The 16,548-nt window shown below is 46.5% G+C and overlaps 2 protein-coding genes across 2 annotated transcripts; both read left to right on the forward strand.

Annotated features, from left to right (window-relative positions):
* The first annotated feature begins 298 nt into the window (after positions 1 to 298).
* V1513DRAFT_123067 (armadillo-type protein) lies at positions 299 to 8,102 on the forward strand. The gene is made up of 6 exons (XM_066894149.1): positions 299 to 779; positions 835 to 3,762; positions 3,809 to 4,023; positions 4,079 to 5,599; positions 5,650 to 6,235; positions 6,288 to 8,102. The coding sequence occupies exons 1-6, from the start codon at positions 650 to 652 to the stop codon at positions 8,000 to 8,002; spliced, it is 7,095 nt and encodes a 2,364-aa protein (XP_066752956.1). The 5' UTR covers positions 299 to 649; the 3' UTR covers positions 8,003 to 8,102.
* A 4,314-nt stretch (positions 8,103 to 12,416) lies between these two features.
* Positions 12,417 to 14,323, forward strand: V1513DRAFT_123487 (uncharacterized protein). Its single transcript, XM_066894150.1, has 3 exons — positions 12,417 to 12,538; positions 12,593 to 13,248; positions 13,304 to 14,323. Exons 2-3 carry the CDS (start codon positions 12,621 to 12,623, stop codon positions 14,050 to 14,052), a joined length of 1,377 nt encoding a protein of 458 aa, XP_066752957.1. The 5' UTR covers positions 12,417 to 12,538; positions 12,593 to 12,620; the 3' UTR covers positions 14,053 to 14,323.
* The last annotated feature ends 2,225 nt before the right edge of the window (positions 14,324 to 16,548 follow it).

A 16,548-nucleotide genomic window follows, 5' to 3' on the forward strand; every position in this document is an offset into this window, starting at 1 on the left:
GCATATTCGTCCTTGTCCAAACTTTTAACAACTTGATGCCCAATCCCAGCCCACATGCTTCAACTTATGCAATCTCAGTAATGATTGTGCCGCTAAGGTGGTGATTGTGCCTGCACTATCCACATCGCCCAGAGACTTCAAGCCACCTATCCATCAAAGTGACTGCAAGAACAGATCACAAGGAAAGACGGGTAGAAATAGATTCCCCGAGAGCTGACAACGGATAACTGAACACATACATCATCGATTGGTTTAGTTGATTGAAGAAGAAAGAGAGACAAATTCACTCAGGGTTGGCTTTAAATCTGCAAGGAGAGTCATTCGGCCGATGCGTTAGTGCCGCATCTGGCGCGACTTGATTGACGTTACCGGCGTGAATGTGCAATCCGCGATGTGGTCGCACAGAAAGTTTAACTATGGGTTCTCGAAGAAAATTTTGGGTCTAGGCAAGTACCGAAGGTGAAATTGAGGACCGGTAAGGTCTGTAGAGAGTGCAGTCGTAATAGAATAATTAGAGGAGCAGCGTACCTAGATATCGCTTTCGATTATCTAGAAGGACTATAAATCTTTATCTAGATCATAGATTTTATAGAATTATCTTTTCTAGTGGATCGCCAGCCATACGTCATCGAAAATCAACTGTTCATAGATGGACAGCACGACCGGAGAATCATCATGGAAGGACCTCCGGTCCGTTGCATTAACCGAGGCGCTTTCGTCGTCTACAAAGAAGCGGGCCCAATTATTTACTGCAATTGCCTCGGCCGCGAAAGCTAATGGTATGCGATCTATCTCACTGGTATATTGCTAGAATACTAATTTCATACCGCACAGAGGTTGCGACGGATTTAGAGTTGATCCTACACCTTCTTTTTTCGACGTATTCATTATACGAAGATCATGGATCAAGGATGGTAGTTATGCACACGTTGAAGACTCTGCTAGAATCAGATCTCGCAACTGTAACCGACTTGTTTGTGCCAGCGCTGAAGCGCGAGTCAGAGAAGAAGGGTATGGCTGCCGCCGATTATTTTGTCCTCCTCGAGTGGGCGAACGAGGTTATCGATATCCTGTGCAAGTGCCAGGGCGACATATCGATTTGCAACAATTGGTTTCCGGATCTTGAGGCCGTCCAAGCATTATGCTTGGACGAGGTACTCTGTTCAGCAGCAGATAAGAAACGGAGGCTTACTAAGGCGGCGCAGAAGAGTACCAAGACGGCTTTAGTATCAGTATTGACGACAATTGAGGACTCGTGCAGTAAATATTTGGATCTGCTTGCGTCGAAGGCGGCTAGACTGAGCAATGCGTCGTTGATTGGCATTCTGGCGAGCGTGGTTGCCGAATTGAAGGTCAATCAACAGGCATACAAGATAGTTCAGGACCGACGCTCGGAGATTTACGCGTTCTACGTCCGAGAGATTCTGGGGTCCAAGACTGCGGTTAGTCCACATAATGCCCGAGCGATTAACTATTTCTTCAACGAATTCTTGACCAAGGATGATCTTGATAATGAACTTGCGGCACCATTAGAGCGAGCGATTTTACGTGCGCCTGAGGCTGTACTGGGGCCCGTCAGCTTGCAACTTGTCAAATCGATCCCTCTGTCAGTCGACTGTTCCGGAGCAGTCCTCAACCATCTCCTCAACCCACTCTTGTCAGCGCTGAAGTCATCTAAAGACGTTGTCCGTGAGAACAGTGCACAAACATTGTCGGCATTATTGGAGAAATGCTCTGACGAAGAAATTACTCCAAAGATTGCGGCCGAGATGCTGGCGCCATTGAAGACGTCAAAGGTGACAGTACCAGAGCAGCGGGCAATGTATGGACAGGCCTTGATGTCACTCCCTCGCTCTGTTGCGCTCTCGCAAACTATTCCCTCCGGCTTGGTCGCACTTGCGTCGAAGGAAATGAACGAGCTTGTGATGCGTAGGATTGTGACGACAATATTTTGTCATATTAAAACCGCCCTGTACTCTGATATGGTGATTGACAAGGTCGTCCTTGATAGTATCGTTAAGGGACTCGCAGATAAACGAGCGAATCTTCGCCGATTCTGGATAATGTCCCTTGGTGAATTTGTGGTGTCTATTAGCGGGAGCCCTTGCACGGCGGTTATTAATTTCCTTAAAGAGACAGTACCTAAACTCATCGATTCCTGGAAAGAAGTCAACGCAAATCCCACTGCTGCAGTTCAAAGCAAGATTATTGTTGCTGGCTACATTTTCACAGCTATAGCCAAGTCTCTGGCTGGTCTGGACGACGCTGCTATTGATCTCTTGGTTGCAAGGGCAAAGGTTATGGACGCGGCTCTCACCTTTACACCAAAGCCTTCGTTTTTGCTATTTGATCGAATTTACACCAAACTTGCTACGGCTGAGGAACAAATTTGGGGCCTTAGAGCTCTGAGAGCAACGGCATCGGATGTAGAAGCGAATACAGACAGTGGCACAGCGTGGGCACTTGCGTTCGTATATTTCGTCACCTCTTCAACGGTTGATTCTCGCGTCAGATTACAAGCTACGTCACTACTTTCCGAGTCATATTCTGATCGTCCCGATGTCATTAGCAGCATTGTCATTTCAGCATTGTGGCGATGGATCGCGCAGTTGGAAGAACCATCAGCGAAAGAGCAGTCCCCGGCAATCTCACCCTCGGCTCTGAAAAGATTGAGAATTGTGCTGCAGGCAATTACTCCTATGACCGGCAAGATCCCTATAGAAGTTCTTCAGGACCAGCTTGTCGAGATGGTTGTTCTTACGCACCATCACTTTCTCGAGAGCGCGCAGGATTGGATTACATTGTGCCAGCGAATGACAGTTGATCCAGGGGAATTGGTTACTGCGAAGGCTCGCGAGCTACAAGCAGCTATCGCTACTTCGGCCACAAATGAGGGACAGAGTGAATATACAATAGACGCGACAATGCGAGCTGCCGCTACTCTTGCATTTGTGAGTCCGGATGTAGTTGCACCGCTCTTGCGGGATATGTTCATCGAGGATCTTCACCCGTCGAGACTGGACAGAATTACAGATGAAGATGTTCGGATATGGCGTACACCTGACGGAATAATGTGTATTGACGTCCTCAGCAAGAATAGCGATAAATACGCCGTTAACAAAAACGCAAAGGACTACGCGAATCTTAAATGGGAAGCTGAAGTTCGAGCAGAGTTAGCAAAGAAGGCGGCACCAATGCAGAGGAAATTGACAAAAGACGAACACGCGAAAGTTAACGAACAGCTTGCGAAAGAGAAGGCGATTCGGGAACGTGTGCAGGACACATACTTGCATGTTCGCCGAGGCGTCAAGTTGATTCATTTCTTGTGTGCCGGCACAAATAACGGACCTGAAATTTGGTTCCCCGCTGCCACAAAGAGTTTAATTGCAGTACTTCAAAATAATATTTCGCTAATTTTGGGACCTTTGGGCATCAATACGTTCTTGGAGCTCACAGACAAGTTGAACGCTCGTCTTGGCCCACTAAGAAGATTTGTCGGGGTCGCCTTATTACGCGCTATTGGTGTCACTGATGTGCCTGAAAGTCTAGCCGAGGAGTCATTGCGGGAGCTCGTCACTCGTATTCTTTACCGACTGAGATTTTTATCAGAGCAAATCCCACTTGATGCGACCTCTTTGGTATATGTCTTTCCGCTAATTTTACTGGTCTGTGTGGACTTGGGGATCGATTGCTCGAATGCGGAAGAGAAGGACGAGCAGCTCATGCTTGCTATCGAGATCTTGAATCTCCACACTGAGATCTGTAAGTTTCCAGGATTAAACTGACAGTGCGTTTCTGATTTCGTAAGTTGCGAATAAGTCTGTACCGAGGCTCGAAGTGTTGAACGGCGTCATTTCGCTAATGACCGCCTACCCGGCGAGAAATAAAGGTGCCAAGGAGTGTTTGTTGGGAATATGTCAGAGCATCGCGATGAATATTACGGACGAGGAGTTAAGCGTATTACTAGCGGCTACAATCGAACGCGACAGTTTCGTACGTGCCGCAGTTTTGGAAGGAATTGATGTGAGTTATCAGTCTGCATAATATTCAGGATGTAATGTGCTGACACTTGTGGCAGGCTGAATTTGAGATCTCTCATATTGGCTACTCCAATGAGTTGTGGATCGCCTGCCATGACGAGAACGAACTGAACGCAAAAGTCGCGAACGCGATCTGGGACGAAAACGAGCTTGACATTGACGAAGACACACCTGTAAAAATGCTTCCGTATCTCGACAATTGGGACCCGCAAATCCGCAGTGCGACATCTCGTGCCATTGCAGATGCGTTGGAACAAGAGATGTCCGATAGACCGACGCTGTTTCATGACTTTTTACAAGATATCATGGAACGTTATCGAGAGCGGGCGAAGCCTCCCGCGACTATTTACGATGAGTTTGGTATGGTGGTGAAGTCATCACTCGAGCAGAAGGATCCATGGGAAGTTCGAAGTGGAATTGCAGCTACGATTAAGCAAATTGCACGCCCCTTCCCCGAAAGCGAGTTATCTAATTTTGTTAAATTTTTGATAGATGACGGACCACTGGGTGACAAGGACGCCAATGTCAGACAACAAATGCAGGAAGCCGGTGTTCTGATATTGAATCTGCACGCGAAGAACGAAGTTGACTCTCTTATGCCCCTGGTGGAGACTTGCTTGAGTGCCAAACACACCGGATCTGAAGTGCAGGATAGAATAAAGGAATGTGCTATTATTTTGTACGGAACACTGGCACGACATTTGGATAACGATACGAGATTGCCCGCGATTATTGACAGGTTAATCACTACCTTGAAGGCACCATCGGAGAATGTTCAGTTTGCTGTGGCCGAGAGTTTGCCACCCTTGATCATGCGGGTGGAAAGGGCCAAGGTCGGCGAAAGTGTCGAGAGGCTCATGAAACAGCTCTTTGGAGCCAATAAGTATTCTGAACGACGAGGGGCAGCGTTCGGTATTGCTGGTATTGTCAAGGGCGTTGGTATTTCGGGATTGGCAGATTACGATATCATTCGATTACTCACAATCGCGTTGGAAGACAAGAAAGATGCTAAGAAACGTCAGGGCGTGCAGTTTGCCTTTGAGACCCTGTCGATGAGCTTGCGTCGCTATTTTGAACCATACGTCATCGAGATCTTGCCGTTATTGCTGTCGTCGCTCGGCGATTCGTCACCAGAAGTGCGAGAAGCTACGGCAGATGCTGCGAAGGAAATCATGAAGCACACGACATCGTACGGTATCAAACAGCTCATTCCTCTGACGCTCGAGAGCTTTAATCAGACTCAGTGGCGCTCGAAGAAAGGTTCAGTCGAGCTTCTTGGTACCATGGCATATCTAGATCCACGACAACTCTCTGAGTCTCTATCATCGATTATCCCGGAAATTGTCGGTGCTTTGAACGACACTCACAAGGAGGTTCGCAAAGCCGCTAGTTTGAGTTTGCAGCGCTTTGGCGAAGTCATTAGCAATCCCGAGATTCAGAACTTGGTGCCAGCTTTGCTGAAGGCGATCAGTGATCCGACTAAGTACGTCGACGAGGTCTTGGAGTTGCTGTTGAAGACATCGTTTGTGCATTATATTGATGCACCCTCGTTAGCTTTGGTAAGTTCTATCATTTATTCTGATTTGTGAATTAGCGTCTAATCGTATAGATTATCTACATTCTGCACCGTGGCCTCCGCGAACGGTCTGCGTCAACAAAGAGAAAGGCATGCCAGATTGTCGGTAACATGGCGTCATTAACTGATTCAAAGGATCTGGTCCCATATCTCGACTCAATAGTTGCTGAACTCGAGATCTCTATGGTTGATCCTGTTCCGGCGACACGTGCAACGGCCAGTAGGGCACTCGGCTCCCTGATCGAGAAACTTGGTGAGGAGCAAATGCCAGACCTGATTCCCAAACTCCTTAACATGCTCCGCGCAGACGATAACGAAGGCGACCGTCTCGGTGCGGCACAAGCACTGAGTGAAGTAGTATCTGGTCTTGGAGTGCGGAAATTGGAAGAACTGTTGCCTGCGGTTCTAAGGAACGTGTCGAGTCCAAAGGCGAATATTCGAGAGTCGTTTATGAATTTGATGATTTTCTTGCCGGCGGCGTTTGGTAATAACTTTAGTCCCTACCTAGCCAGGGTTATTCCCCCGATCTTGGCTGGCCTTGCGGACGATGTGGAGCCGATTCGAGACACGTCTTTGAGAGCGGGCCGACTAATCGTTAAGAACTACGCGACTCGTGCAGGTGCGATATAGTTTTGTAGTAGTCTATTTTCTATGTTACTTACGGCGATTAGTGGACTTGTTACTTCCGGAGCTTGAACGTGGTCTTTCAGACGAGAATTACAGAATCCGACTGTCCTCGATCGAGCTTACTGGCGACCTCTTGTTCCAGATCACAGGTATCAGCAGCAAATCAACGCAGCCCGAGGACGAAGAGGAAGAAACAGTAAGCGGTGAAGTGCACAGCAGTCTTATGGAAGTTCTCGGCCAGGAGCGACGCGACCGGATTTTGGCTGCATTATATGTCTGCCGGTCGGACGTCACGGCCGTCGTCAGAAACGCGGCGGTTGACGTCTGGAAGTCATTGGTACCCAACACACCGCGGACGGTCAAGGACATACTGCCGGTCTTGTCCCAGCTTATCATCCGCAGGCTGTCCAGCCCCGACGAAGATCAGCGCGAGAACGCGTCTCAGACGCTGTCAGACTTGGTCCGCAGATTTGGCGAGAGTTTACTCACTCAGTTTTTGCCTACGCTCGAAAGCGGGTTGTATTCCAACGATCCGGTCGCGAAGCAGGGTATATGCGTTGCGCTTTCTGAACTCATCGAAGCCACGCCGGCGGAGATTCTCGAGTCTCATGAAAGTGCGCTTATGGCGTTTGTTCGCAGCGCGCTTGTTGACCCTGATGCAAACGTCCGGGAAGCGGCTGCGCACACGTTTGATACTCTACATGAGATCTTTGGCGACGCGGCTGTCAATCAGATTTTGCCGCATTTGTTGAATTTGCTGCAGACGGCGGGCCAGTCGGAGTATGCTCTGGCGGCGTTCAAGGAGATCATGTCGATGAAGTCGCATGTGATATTCCCGGTGTTGATTCCTGTGCTTTTGAAGGGTCAGGTTACGGCGTTCAATGCGCGCGCGTTAGGCTCGCTTGCAGAAGTGGCTGGTTCTGCGCTGTACGAGCATTTGCAGAAAATCATTGAGGCGTTATTTGACACATTGCTTGAATCGGACGAGGAGGACGCAGACGAGGAGGTAAACACGGCTATTGACACTATTGTTGCTTCTATCGACGACGAGGAAGGGGTCGAGCTCTTAATGGACATTTTCATTGTACTTGTGGAAGACGAGTTCCCGAAGAAGCGCTCGCTCGCGTACGATCACATGGCGACGTATTTCGAGTCTGCGGATGTTGACGATTATACCGAGTACGCGCAGCAGTGGGTTACGCATGGTCTTGCATCGCTCGATGATGGTGGTCACGAGGTGGTCATGGGTGCGTGGAAGTGTCTGTCCACCTTGTTGACTAAGCTTCGCAAGGAAGATCTATTGGAGCTCGTGATCCCGACAAGCAAGCAGCTCAAGGATGTCGGATCACCTGGTAAGGACATGGTTGGGTTTGCTCTGCCAAAGGGACCTAACGCCGTCTTGCCAATCTTCTCACAAGGATTGATGTATGGCACCAGTGACCAGCGCGAACACGCAGCAAGAGGTATCGCGTACATTGTGCAACGCACACCATCGGAAGTACTCCGGCCGTTTGTCACACAGATTGTCGGCCCACTCATTCGTACTGTCGGCGAGCGATTCCCGGCGGAAGTCAAGATCGCGATATTAGACGCACTTGCAGTATTGTTGGCCAAGATCCCGACATTTTTACGGCCGTTTTTGCCACAGTTGCAGCGCACGTTCGCAAAGTCTTTGACGGATTCTACGAGCGAGGGATTGCAAGACAGCGCGCAGAAGGCGCTGGACGTGCTAGCTTCAGTTCAATCGGCGAGGAAGTAGGGAAGTTGTATAGTTGGTTTATGGTATTTTTGCTGCATGGGGGATTTTGATAGGCTGTATGATATTTACGATTACAATTGATCTACTTCATTGCGGAAAACAGGTCAATATCGGGATTCAGTATCTGTGGCAAATGAGATGAGCTCATTAGAATAATAGCTGTTAACAAAACTGCATTTTGGATAACTAGAACCGTTGCCATGAATTTGTACCCACTCTCCGTCGACGCGCTGAAAAGAGAATCCCAATCGCTGAGTGTGCTTTGTGTGGCACATATCACAAAGGGGTCATTGCTCCAGTTGGTTTTGCATCGTATTGGACGACAAGCTTGTAAAATCAAACTTCAAGGAATCAACCCCGGGTAAATCAATGGATGGGCTGGCCATATATTAATTAAATTTGGTCACGAAGGCCAAGCAGAAGGAGAATGTGGAAGAAGGAAAATAGTTACATCCCCGTCTAGGTGTTCAGTTGGTTTAATTGTGGTAGATAAACTCTGGGCAACGTCGGATATGGTGCGGCGTGCCCGGAATAACGCGGGGCTGTTTTGCTGAGGCTGTCCGGTTTCGTCTACTGTTCACAGTTGGTGAATGGTGATTAGTGAAGACAATGAGATGAAATTTAATACAAGATTACATCAAGATGCAATTGAGTTGTCGTTTCACCATAATTCTGGCTATTAGACAAGCCAACTCATATAATGTTACAATATGTCCACTTGATTTGGATGCGATTGGCCGAAGGACTGGGCACTAACTGGTCTAGGAACTGGACGCCTAAGGGCTGAGAAATCGTAGTATATGAATTTAGTGTGAACGGAGGTAATTCACAAAACAATGGTATCATACAATGTAGAAAATCCGTCAAGTCAATCATCGCAAACTGAAGAAAGTGTGGAGAAAGAGAAAGTGCACAGTCAATCTGACAGCTGCGCATGCAACCAACGCTATATGAAGGTATGCATGATGTTTACACACATTGGCAAAATCCATTAACTGCATCCGAGAACTCTATGCGGTGTCGGCAGCAGAGAGTTAGGACTAGAGGTAATTGAAGGTGTACGCTTTTGTGTTCAATTTGCATCTCGTCATGAGCCACTGAGATGACAGATCTACGTCTTTCAAGTGAAAATTATATCGGAATTGGTTTATTTATTTGCTGGTTAAAAGGGCCATAAACAGTGATCGTCGACTGACTGTTTGAAACCATCAGCAGTTGATAACTTTATTTCCACAATTCTCAGCTTTTGAATAAGCTCTTGCCGAGATGCTATTCAGGAATCTGACAAATACATCTCCCATTCCCGGACCCGCAGGTGCACGTCTGAACGCAACATTTTAAAGGCGTAATACGTATTAATAACAATTTCAGAAAACAGAAAACGCGAATTATGGACGAAACACGAGATTGGTTTCTGGATTGTTACTCTCGCGAAACAGTCGATTGTTAGGGATGTTGACAGGTGTGGCTTGCTGATATGCTGCTGACTAGCGCGGGACTCCTGTAGTTACGCACTAGCCCGATGCAGACTACTGCGTCAAGTAAAAGGCTTTACGGTGAGTGCCGGAGGAGGTACGCATTTATAAAGCGTACCCAGTGACGCAAAACTGCGAGCAAGAAGTTTATGCTTTAACTAGAGAAGTGTAAAACGTGTGCATTCCTAGCAGAATCCGACGAGTATTGTATGACCTGTATGACTATTGATACTTAAATCAGATCAAAACCCAGCATATATTTGCATACAAGGCATGGCAACAGAAGTGAGGCTGGGAACAAGCGACAAACACACGGAACAAGCATCATCATCACGGGACCTTAGAAAGTGGCAACGCAGGGCAGCAGCAGAGTGCTGCAGGATGCATACTATTTGAAGCAATCCTTCCTATCAATTAGATTTAATAGCTGTATGTGTCCTGTCTGCTCCGGAGGTCAAGTCAGCTGCGCAACTTGCATTTAAAACCTTATTTCTTTTCGCGTTTCGGCTGTACGGCAGATATCGGAGAGATATCATAAGCAGGTAGTCTTAGCGCCGATCACCCAGAGATATATCAGTTTGTTCGGCTATCGCCGTTCCAGGGTGCTATAGAGGTTAGAAAATTCTAAGAATGCGCGATAAATATCGGAAGTCCCCTGGCTCCATTTTTTCGTACAAATGCGACTTATTATTTTGATTATCTGAGACAGCTCTGAAATTCAGACAAGGTCTTAAAATAAGTAACTGAGGTTTTTGTAAAATCACCGGGTTAAAAGAGTGTAAGAAAATTGATCGACAAACTCCGTGACAGGCAGCGGAGATGCTATAATCCCCCACACTTCGGCTTTGATGCTATGTCCTGACCAATAGTGCAAGTCGCGTTGGCAAGCATAGTTCACTCAGTTGTCGCCCATCAAATTCTATTTGCTCCCCTGTGGCTAATTTTGGCAAAGTGCATACCTGCAGCTCGCCAAATAAGTGTAAGCCTTTACTTGACATGCAAGTTGCCTTATCTGATTTTTGCAATAGGCCACAATGATCGACTATAATAATCTCCGTTGGACAGTCAGTCATCAATGCAGAGGAGGATGATGCGAGAGTCTAATTCCTTGCCATGCTCTCGCTGATGGCCAATACATCGATGATGTCGTCAGATTTGTTACTTTTGATCTCTCGCGATGCCTACCTTGTCTTCGTTACGGTTGTGACATAGGTACAGTAAAATGGTGTCTCGATCTTTGCCCCCAGAGTAAAATTGAGCATGGAAAGCTTTGTGCTTTGATTGGTTGGCTTGCATGGCGCTACTGTAACCTTATTCGGGTGCATGCATTTCCCGCTTACAGTTGACAGTGATCTTTGCGTTACGCATGCAACTGTCCCGTAAAGTAACGAGAAACTAAACTATGCATGCAGAATTGAAATGCCTAGGAGAAAATGTAGCATTGCATTGTCATATATGCCATAGCCAAACGACGGTTGCCGGCCGCTTGTCGTATTTTTGTTGCTGAGAAATGACAGCATTTCTTAGATGCTTCAAGACACCAGATATTTCGTTCATTGGGTTGATATAATGAGGAATTAAAGTACTATAGTCTCGCAGGCTTGTACTAGCCAAGTATCAAGCACTTACACTCAGTATTGTCTGTGTGTAGCATGTGCTGTCTGACATTCTAAATTTGACGAGACTGTTGACATTTACCGTGAGTGTAGTACTGTACACCACAAGCCGACGAATTGCGGCTACTAGACCGTAGCCAAAGATTTCTTGCCGAGCAGTCTTTGAACCACGATCTATGCTCCAATATTAAGAACGGCAATTCCTAGCATTTTACGTACGATATCGTCGCAAAGACTTTGCAATAAGCGCGTTATGGGTCTTGTATTCGATTGGAACTAGACGCGTCTTGTTGACAGATTGGACGCGTTGTCTTTTGCCAACGGGGAAAGTTCAGTTCTTTGTGGAACCCTAGCCATTGGCAAATGCCCACCTGACTGCCTGTGCAGCCGCTCAAAAAATAGACTGTCAAAAAACGCGTCTGTGGATGGCCGTACGTTAAGATAGACTCTAATTGCCTTCTGCTATAACTTTGCGAACCGGCAAATCTCCTTCCGTCTCTCGTTGATGAAACGTTAAGGTTCAACACCCAATTTTTGCTCTAGGTACCGTGCCTAGTTGTGCCTTGCACCAGCCATTCACCAGCCACACACAGTGGGCCGGGGAGCCCCGATCGTAGCACTAGCGCAATACACGCGCTAGTGCCAGAGTAGCGAGCCAAAAAAGCATGGGAGTGTTTGGTACTGTACCTACTTGAGTGTCGGCTGCTGAGTCTTTTTTCGTTTGGTGTTCTATCTCGCTCTAGCTTTTCGCTCTATCCGCCATCGCCGCTGCCTGTAATTCCTTCTTGTTGCTTTGGCTTTGTCAATTTCATCGTAGCCTCCTTGGTGTGTGCCTGCATCCGATTTCTTTCTCCTCCTCTTTTCCCCCCTCTCTCTTCTTGCTTCCTGCCCCCCCCCCCGCTGTCCCCATTTTCCCCTCGAGCCATTCTTACTCTCCTTAACTGCAGCGCCTATTTCAAGGGCTCTTCCATCAATATTCGTCCGCATCTGTCGTCAGTCTCTTCGTGGCTCCGTCCCGAACGGCTCGTTCGCAGTTCTCGATTACCTTCCCGATTCGTCGCGATTCACCTTGGCTCAGTGCTTGCTCGCAATTTTCTCGTCAATGTATGTCAATCATGCCTTTCTGTAATCGATTTTGTCTATTTCAATATTCCACGGGCTGGTTTTTCATGATTCGTAAAAAAAAACTTTTCTGTTGCGTGCCTGGAAACTGTGGAGAAGTATTGTTGTTTCGCCAATGACTCTCTTTGTCGCAATCGCGTCTCTCACTTCTCAGCTGAAATATGAAGAGTTACTTGTGTTGCTGGTTTTAGAATGCTGACTTGCGTGCGTTTTCTGGAGATAGCGCTCCTTTAGTCTTTCATTTTGACCTTCGCAGTTTCTGCCTAGTGCTTACTTAGCATTGCCGTTCGTTGCTAGTGGATTGCAAATATTTCCCCTCATCTGTATGTACGACATGACTATTAGGCTCTGTTGTTGCACTTGCTAACGCCAGGTAGTTGCTGCTAACGCATATCATCCGCATCAATGGCAGATCAAGTGTCCGCATCGAACTCAATTGGTGTTCAAACAGTCAACGGTGTCAACGGACTGACTGCCATGCCCATGTCGGCTGGTCCACAAGTCAACGTCTTGCCCACTCCACCTATGCATCCTTCTCCCCAGACGCACTTCCCTCTACAGCACCACTATTTCACTGCGCAACCATCTCCAGGCGATGCGTTCCTCACTGCGTCCCATGGATATATGACATCAAGTTATCCTGATTTTGGCCAGCCTCTACCTACCCAACTGCCCACTCCACCTGGCGGTCAACAGCAGCAAACACTTATCGCATTACAGCAACCGCTCCCAACCCCTCCTGGTACCCAACAACTAATCCCGCATCAGTTCCACGCAGCTGCAGGCGCACATGCCGCAGTTGCCCACATTCCCACGCATCCGTATCTCATTGCCCCACATAACCAGCCCGCGTTACCGTACCAATATCCAGTGCACTCTATAGCACAGTCACATATGATACAGCCACACGATCCTACCGGACAGTTCCCTCCGCCAGGAATGAAGCCACGAGTCACCACAACATTGTGGGAGGACGAAGGCACTCTGTGCTTCCAGGTTGAAGCAAAAGGGGTTTGTGTGGCGCGCCGTGAAGGTATTTCTCTCTAACAATATAGTGATATAGACTAAAGGCATGCTAAATTACGTAGATAATGATATGGTCAATGGCACGAAATTGCTTAACGTCGCCGGCATGACGCGTGGCCGTCGAGACGGAATATTGAAGAGCGAGAAACACCGGCATGTCGTCAAGGTTGGCGCCATGCACCTCAAAGGTGTATGGATTCCATATGAACGAGCACTAGATTTCGCGAATAAGGAAAAAATTGTTGACCTGCTTTATCCGCTATTTGTGGCTGATATAAAGACTTTCCTATACCATCCCGCCAATTATGCACGCACGGCGCAGGTCATGGCTGCTGCTGAGCGCCGGAGACTGGAGACTCGGACGCAGCAGCAGCAAGAGGTCGTGCAGTCACAGCAGCGGATAAAGCAGATCGATGGCACCTCGCTCGCATCGTCGCCGTTAAAGTTACAGGACAATATGCAACTACAAAATGGCCACATTCCTATTGTCACGAGCCAAACACAGGGACCGCAGCATCAGAACCAGCAGGTTACCGTTGCCGTTCAACAACTCGGACCTCACCAGCAGCAGCAGTCGCAACAGTCACCGTCATTGAGACAAGAACAGTTTGCCATCAAAAAGTCACCAATGGCTACACCGACATTGCCATCGCAGCAACACAGCCCCGGATCGGCACAACAGAAGGAGCCGAACCAATCTCAGGCATCTCAAGCAGTGCAGGTCCAAATACAGCAGGCGCAGCCGCAGACGCAGCCATACCAGATCCAGCCGCCGCACTTATCACAGCACCAGATGCTGTATCGTGTTTAGTCTTTCTTCTGTTCACTATGGCGATGATTACGATATTGAACGACTTAAAAGTATATTCCTTGATGAGGATGGTATTGGAAATATTGGGTCCCGTCTATTTTGTAGTTCTGCATTTTTTTTTTAGTTCAGTTTTCGTTTATTTAAAGGGTTGTCGTTAGTGTTCGTTTGCGTTGGGAGTGAGTCGGCTTTCTTTTCTATTTCAGGTTCTTTAGAGCAAGATTATTATGGGAAGGCAGCTTTATTGTTTATTGTCTTGGATTTCATTTATGTACACCTAAGTTTGCTAGTTTTGTTTACTTCATCATTACCTTCCTTGTCGTTGGCATAAATTTCCGCTTTCCTATCGTTGTAATCGCACTTTCTTTTTGTCTGTGTATTCAATTGTACTGCTTCCTTTGTAAATGATATTAGCATTTTGATTGTGTTTTCGTTTGTGATATTATGACTAAAGTGTACTAGTATGTTGTTTTATTTGGCTTGTTTGTTATATAGTTGGTAGTTGACGGTAATAACTTTTGCTTGAGGAATGTGTATTAATTAATTATTTTTGTCTATAATGGTTGTCTAAGATCGATGCATGCCTCTTGAGGCTATCCCAACTAAATCTTCCAGTTATTTCATAATGCAAGTGCGTCGTTTAATATGTATCCCGTACCTTGCTTTGTCAACAGGGCTGTGGATCTGGAGGCGATTGCCATTCAGTTCAGCGTTAGCCGTAGATGGAAAGCAAATTCGTTTAACGATTAATCGATATTAGGAAGATTTTCCGCCTAACAAATATTTTTAAAAACTTGTTGCGCATTTTTCCTTGTCTGAGGTGATCAACAAATAAATAAAACAAAATTAATGCAGCAAATACGCTTTGGATATTTTGTTAACACTGAATTGCAAATTTACCCTATCCCGATGCTCTGTGTTCCCCGCGTTCGCAATTCACCTAACCCGAAGACAATTTGTTTTTTTTGCCTTGGTAAAACTGGTACTTCGCGACTAGAGCATTTCTAATTACGGGCGGTAGAATCGCTCCGGAATGCTAGGAGCTTGACTTGGTACTACGTTAGGAATTCTAATGGTACTATCTGTTAAAACACATTATATCAAACGTAATGATTAGTTATTGATAGGCGCATCGTCAGCCTCTTTGCTCTCGTATAGCATTTTTTAAGTGCAGACTGCGGGCAGATTGCAGAACCCGAAAATGATGGATTATTTAAGGTAGCCTTTACACTGATTTTAGTCAATTAGGTTTTTTATTGACTCGCGCTAGTTATGGTGGAGAAGTAGCGAGGCTACGCTGGCGATTTTGGCATGTCTGACAAGGACAGATTACGTCTGGATCATATACTCATTTGGGTCCGGTATTATGCAAGATCTTCAACTAATTCGCGAATTTATAAACAGTAAGCTACGATAATGCGTGCATAGCTTAGACAAATTTTGAGTGGCCATGCGGAACATGTTGACTGAATTGCCTTTTTATGATAAACATAAATGATAGTTTATATTTAGTTACCGCCGCAAATTATATCTTGAGGAAACTAGCTTTCGATTTGACATTCATGTCTCTATCAAGTTTGTTACTATGGCAATAGGTAATCTCTGACGGTAATAAATCAATTAACACCCAATAATTATCTTGATGAACTAATAAATGACATTTTTAGCTTTAAATTATCTCTGAAGACACTGTGGACGCTGCCAGTACACACTCGTGATCCGATCTTTGGTTCGAGCATGAATTGATAAAAATCCGTAGGTTGGAATTATAACACAATTTTACTTACCCGCAATATCTGTTCTTCGGAATCAGAGTAGAGCTGTCATACATGCGATTGTCCGGCCCGTTGGTTGTACAAGCGGGTAATGGACATTGCTCCACCACACTGCGTTAGAACGGGTAACGTGTCATCGGAAGCGGCTTACTCCCGGGGAAGTTATCTCTTCCTCGCTTTACAAGCGAGTAGCACGACATAGCACTGCATTTTATGATTATGACATATGAAAAATCATTTCTTCCTTGTGCACAAATTGCGATTGAAGAGAACGGTAATGGGAGATGTGAGTGGTAAAGGCAGCAATCTTGTTTTAAGCGTGTAGTCTTATGGCTGCTACTCGCCAAGTCAATCTTTAATAACCCGGCCCAATCCACAGCAGGCTGCAAGTCCCACGGTGTTCCTTGCATCGTCAGAAAAAACACACTACGGAAACAGAACTAGTTGTAATAGATGCTGCCAGCGGAAGGATGCTGGGTGCTCAAAGTTAATATGGAGAGCCAGTTTATCTGGCTGATGACTTAGGTATGGCGGTTTCAGGGGTACCCGTCACTTGAAGTTATTACAGCCCACGATTTGCCACAAAAACTTATCGCGAAACCAATTAAAAGCAGAGCGTCCTCCTTCGATATTTGCTCGACCACTCTGTTATCTCTACATCCCATGCTAGTTTTGTCGGATGTATGAGAATCATGAATGATATATTGCAACCGCGAAGTGTACA

The sequence above is a fragment of the Lipomyces chichibuensis genome (genome assembly GCF_038497645.1).
Source record: "Lipomyces chichibuensis strain CBS 12929 unplaced genomic scaffold V1513scaffold_21, whole genome shotgun sequence".
NCBI classification, from domain to species: domain Eukaryota; kingdom Fungi; phylum Ascomycota; class Lipomycetes; order Lipomycetales; family Lipomycetaceae; genus Lipomyces; species Lipomyces chichibuensis.

Excerpts from the sequence above, each read along its gene's own strand:
- V1513DRAFT_123067 (XM_066894149.1), top strand. The coding sequence starts at position 650 with ATGGACAGCACGACCGGAGAATCATCATGGAAGGACCTCCGGTCCGTT. Across the intron at positions 3,763-3,808 it reads GAATCTCCACACTGAGATCT|TTGCGAATAAGTCTGTACCG; the intron begins GTAAGTTTCCAG and ends TGATTTCGTAAG. Across the intron at positions 5,600-5,649 it reads ATGCACCCTCGTTAGCTTTG|ATTATCTACATTCTGCACCG; the intron begins GTAAGTTCTATC and ends CTAATCGTATAG.
- V1513DRAFT_123487 (XM_066894150.1), top strand. The coding sequence starts at position 12,621 with ATGGCAGATCAAGTGTCCGCATCGAACTCAATTGGTGTTCAAACAGTC. Across the intron at positions 13,249-13,303 it reads TTGTGTGGCGCGCCGTGAAG|ATAATGATATGGTCAATGGC; the intron begins GTATTTCTCTCT and ends TAAATTACGTAG.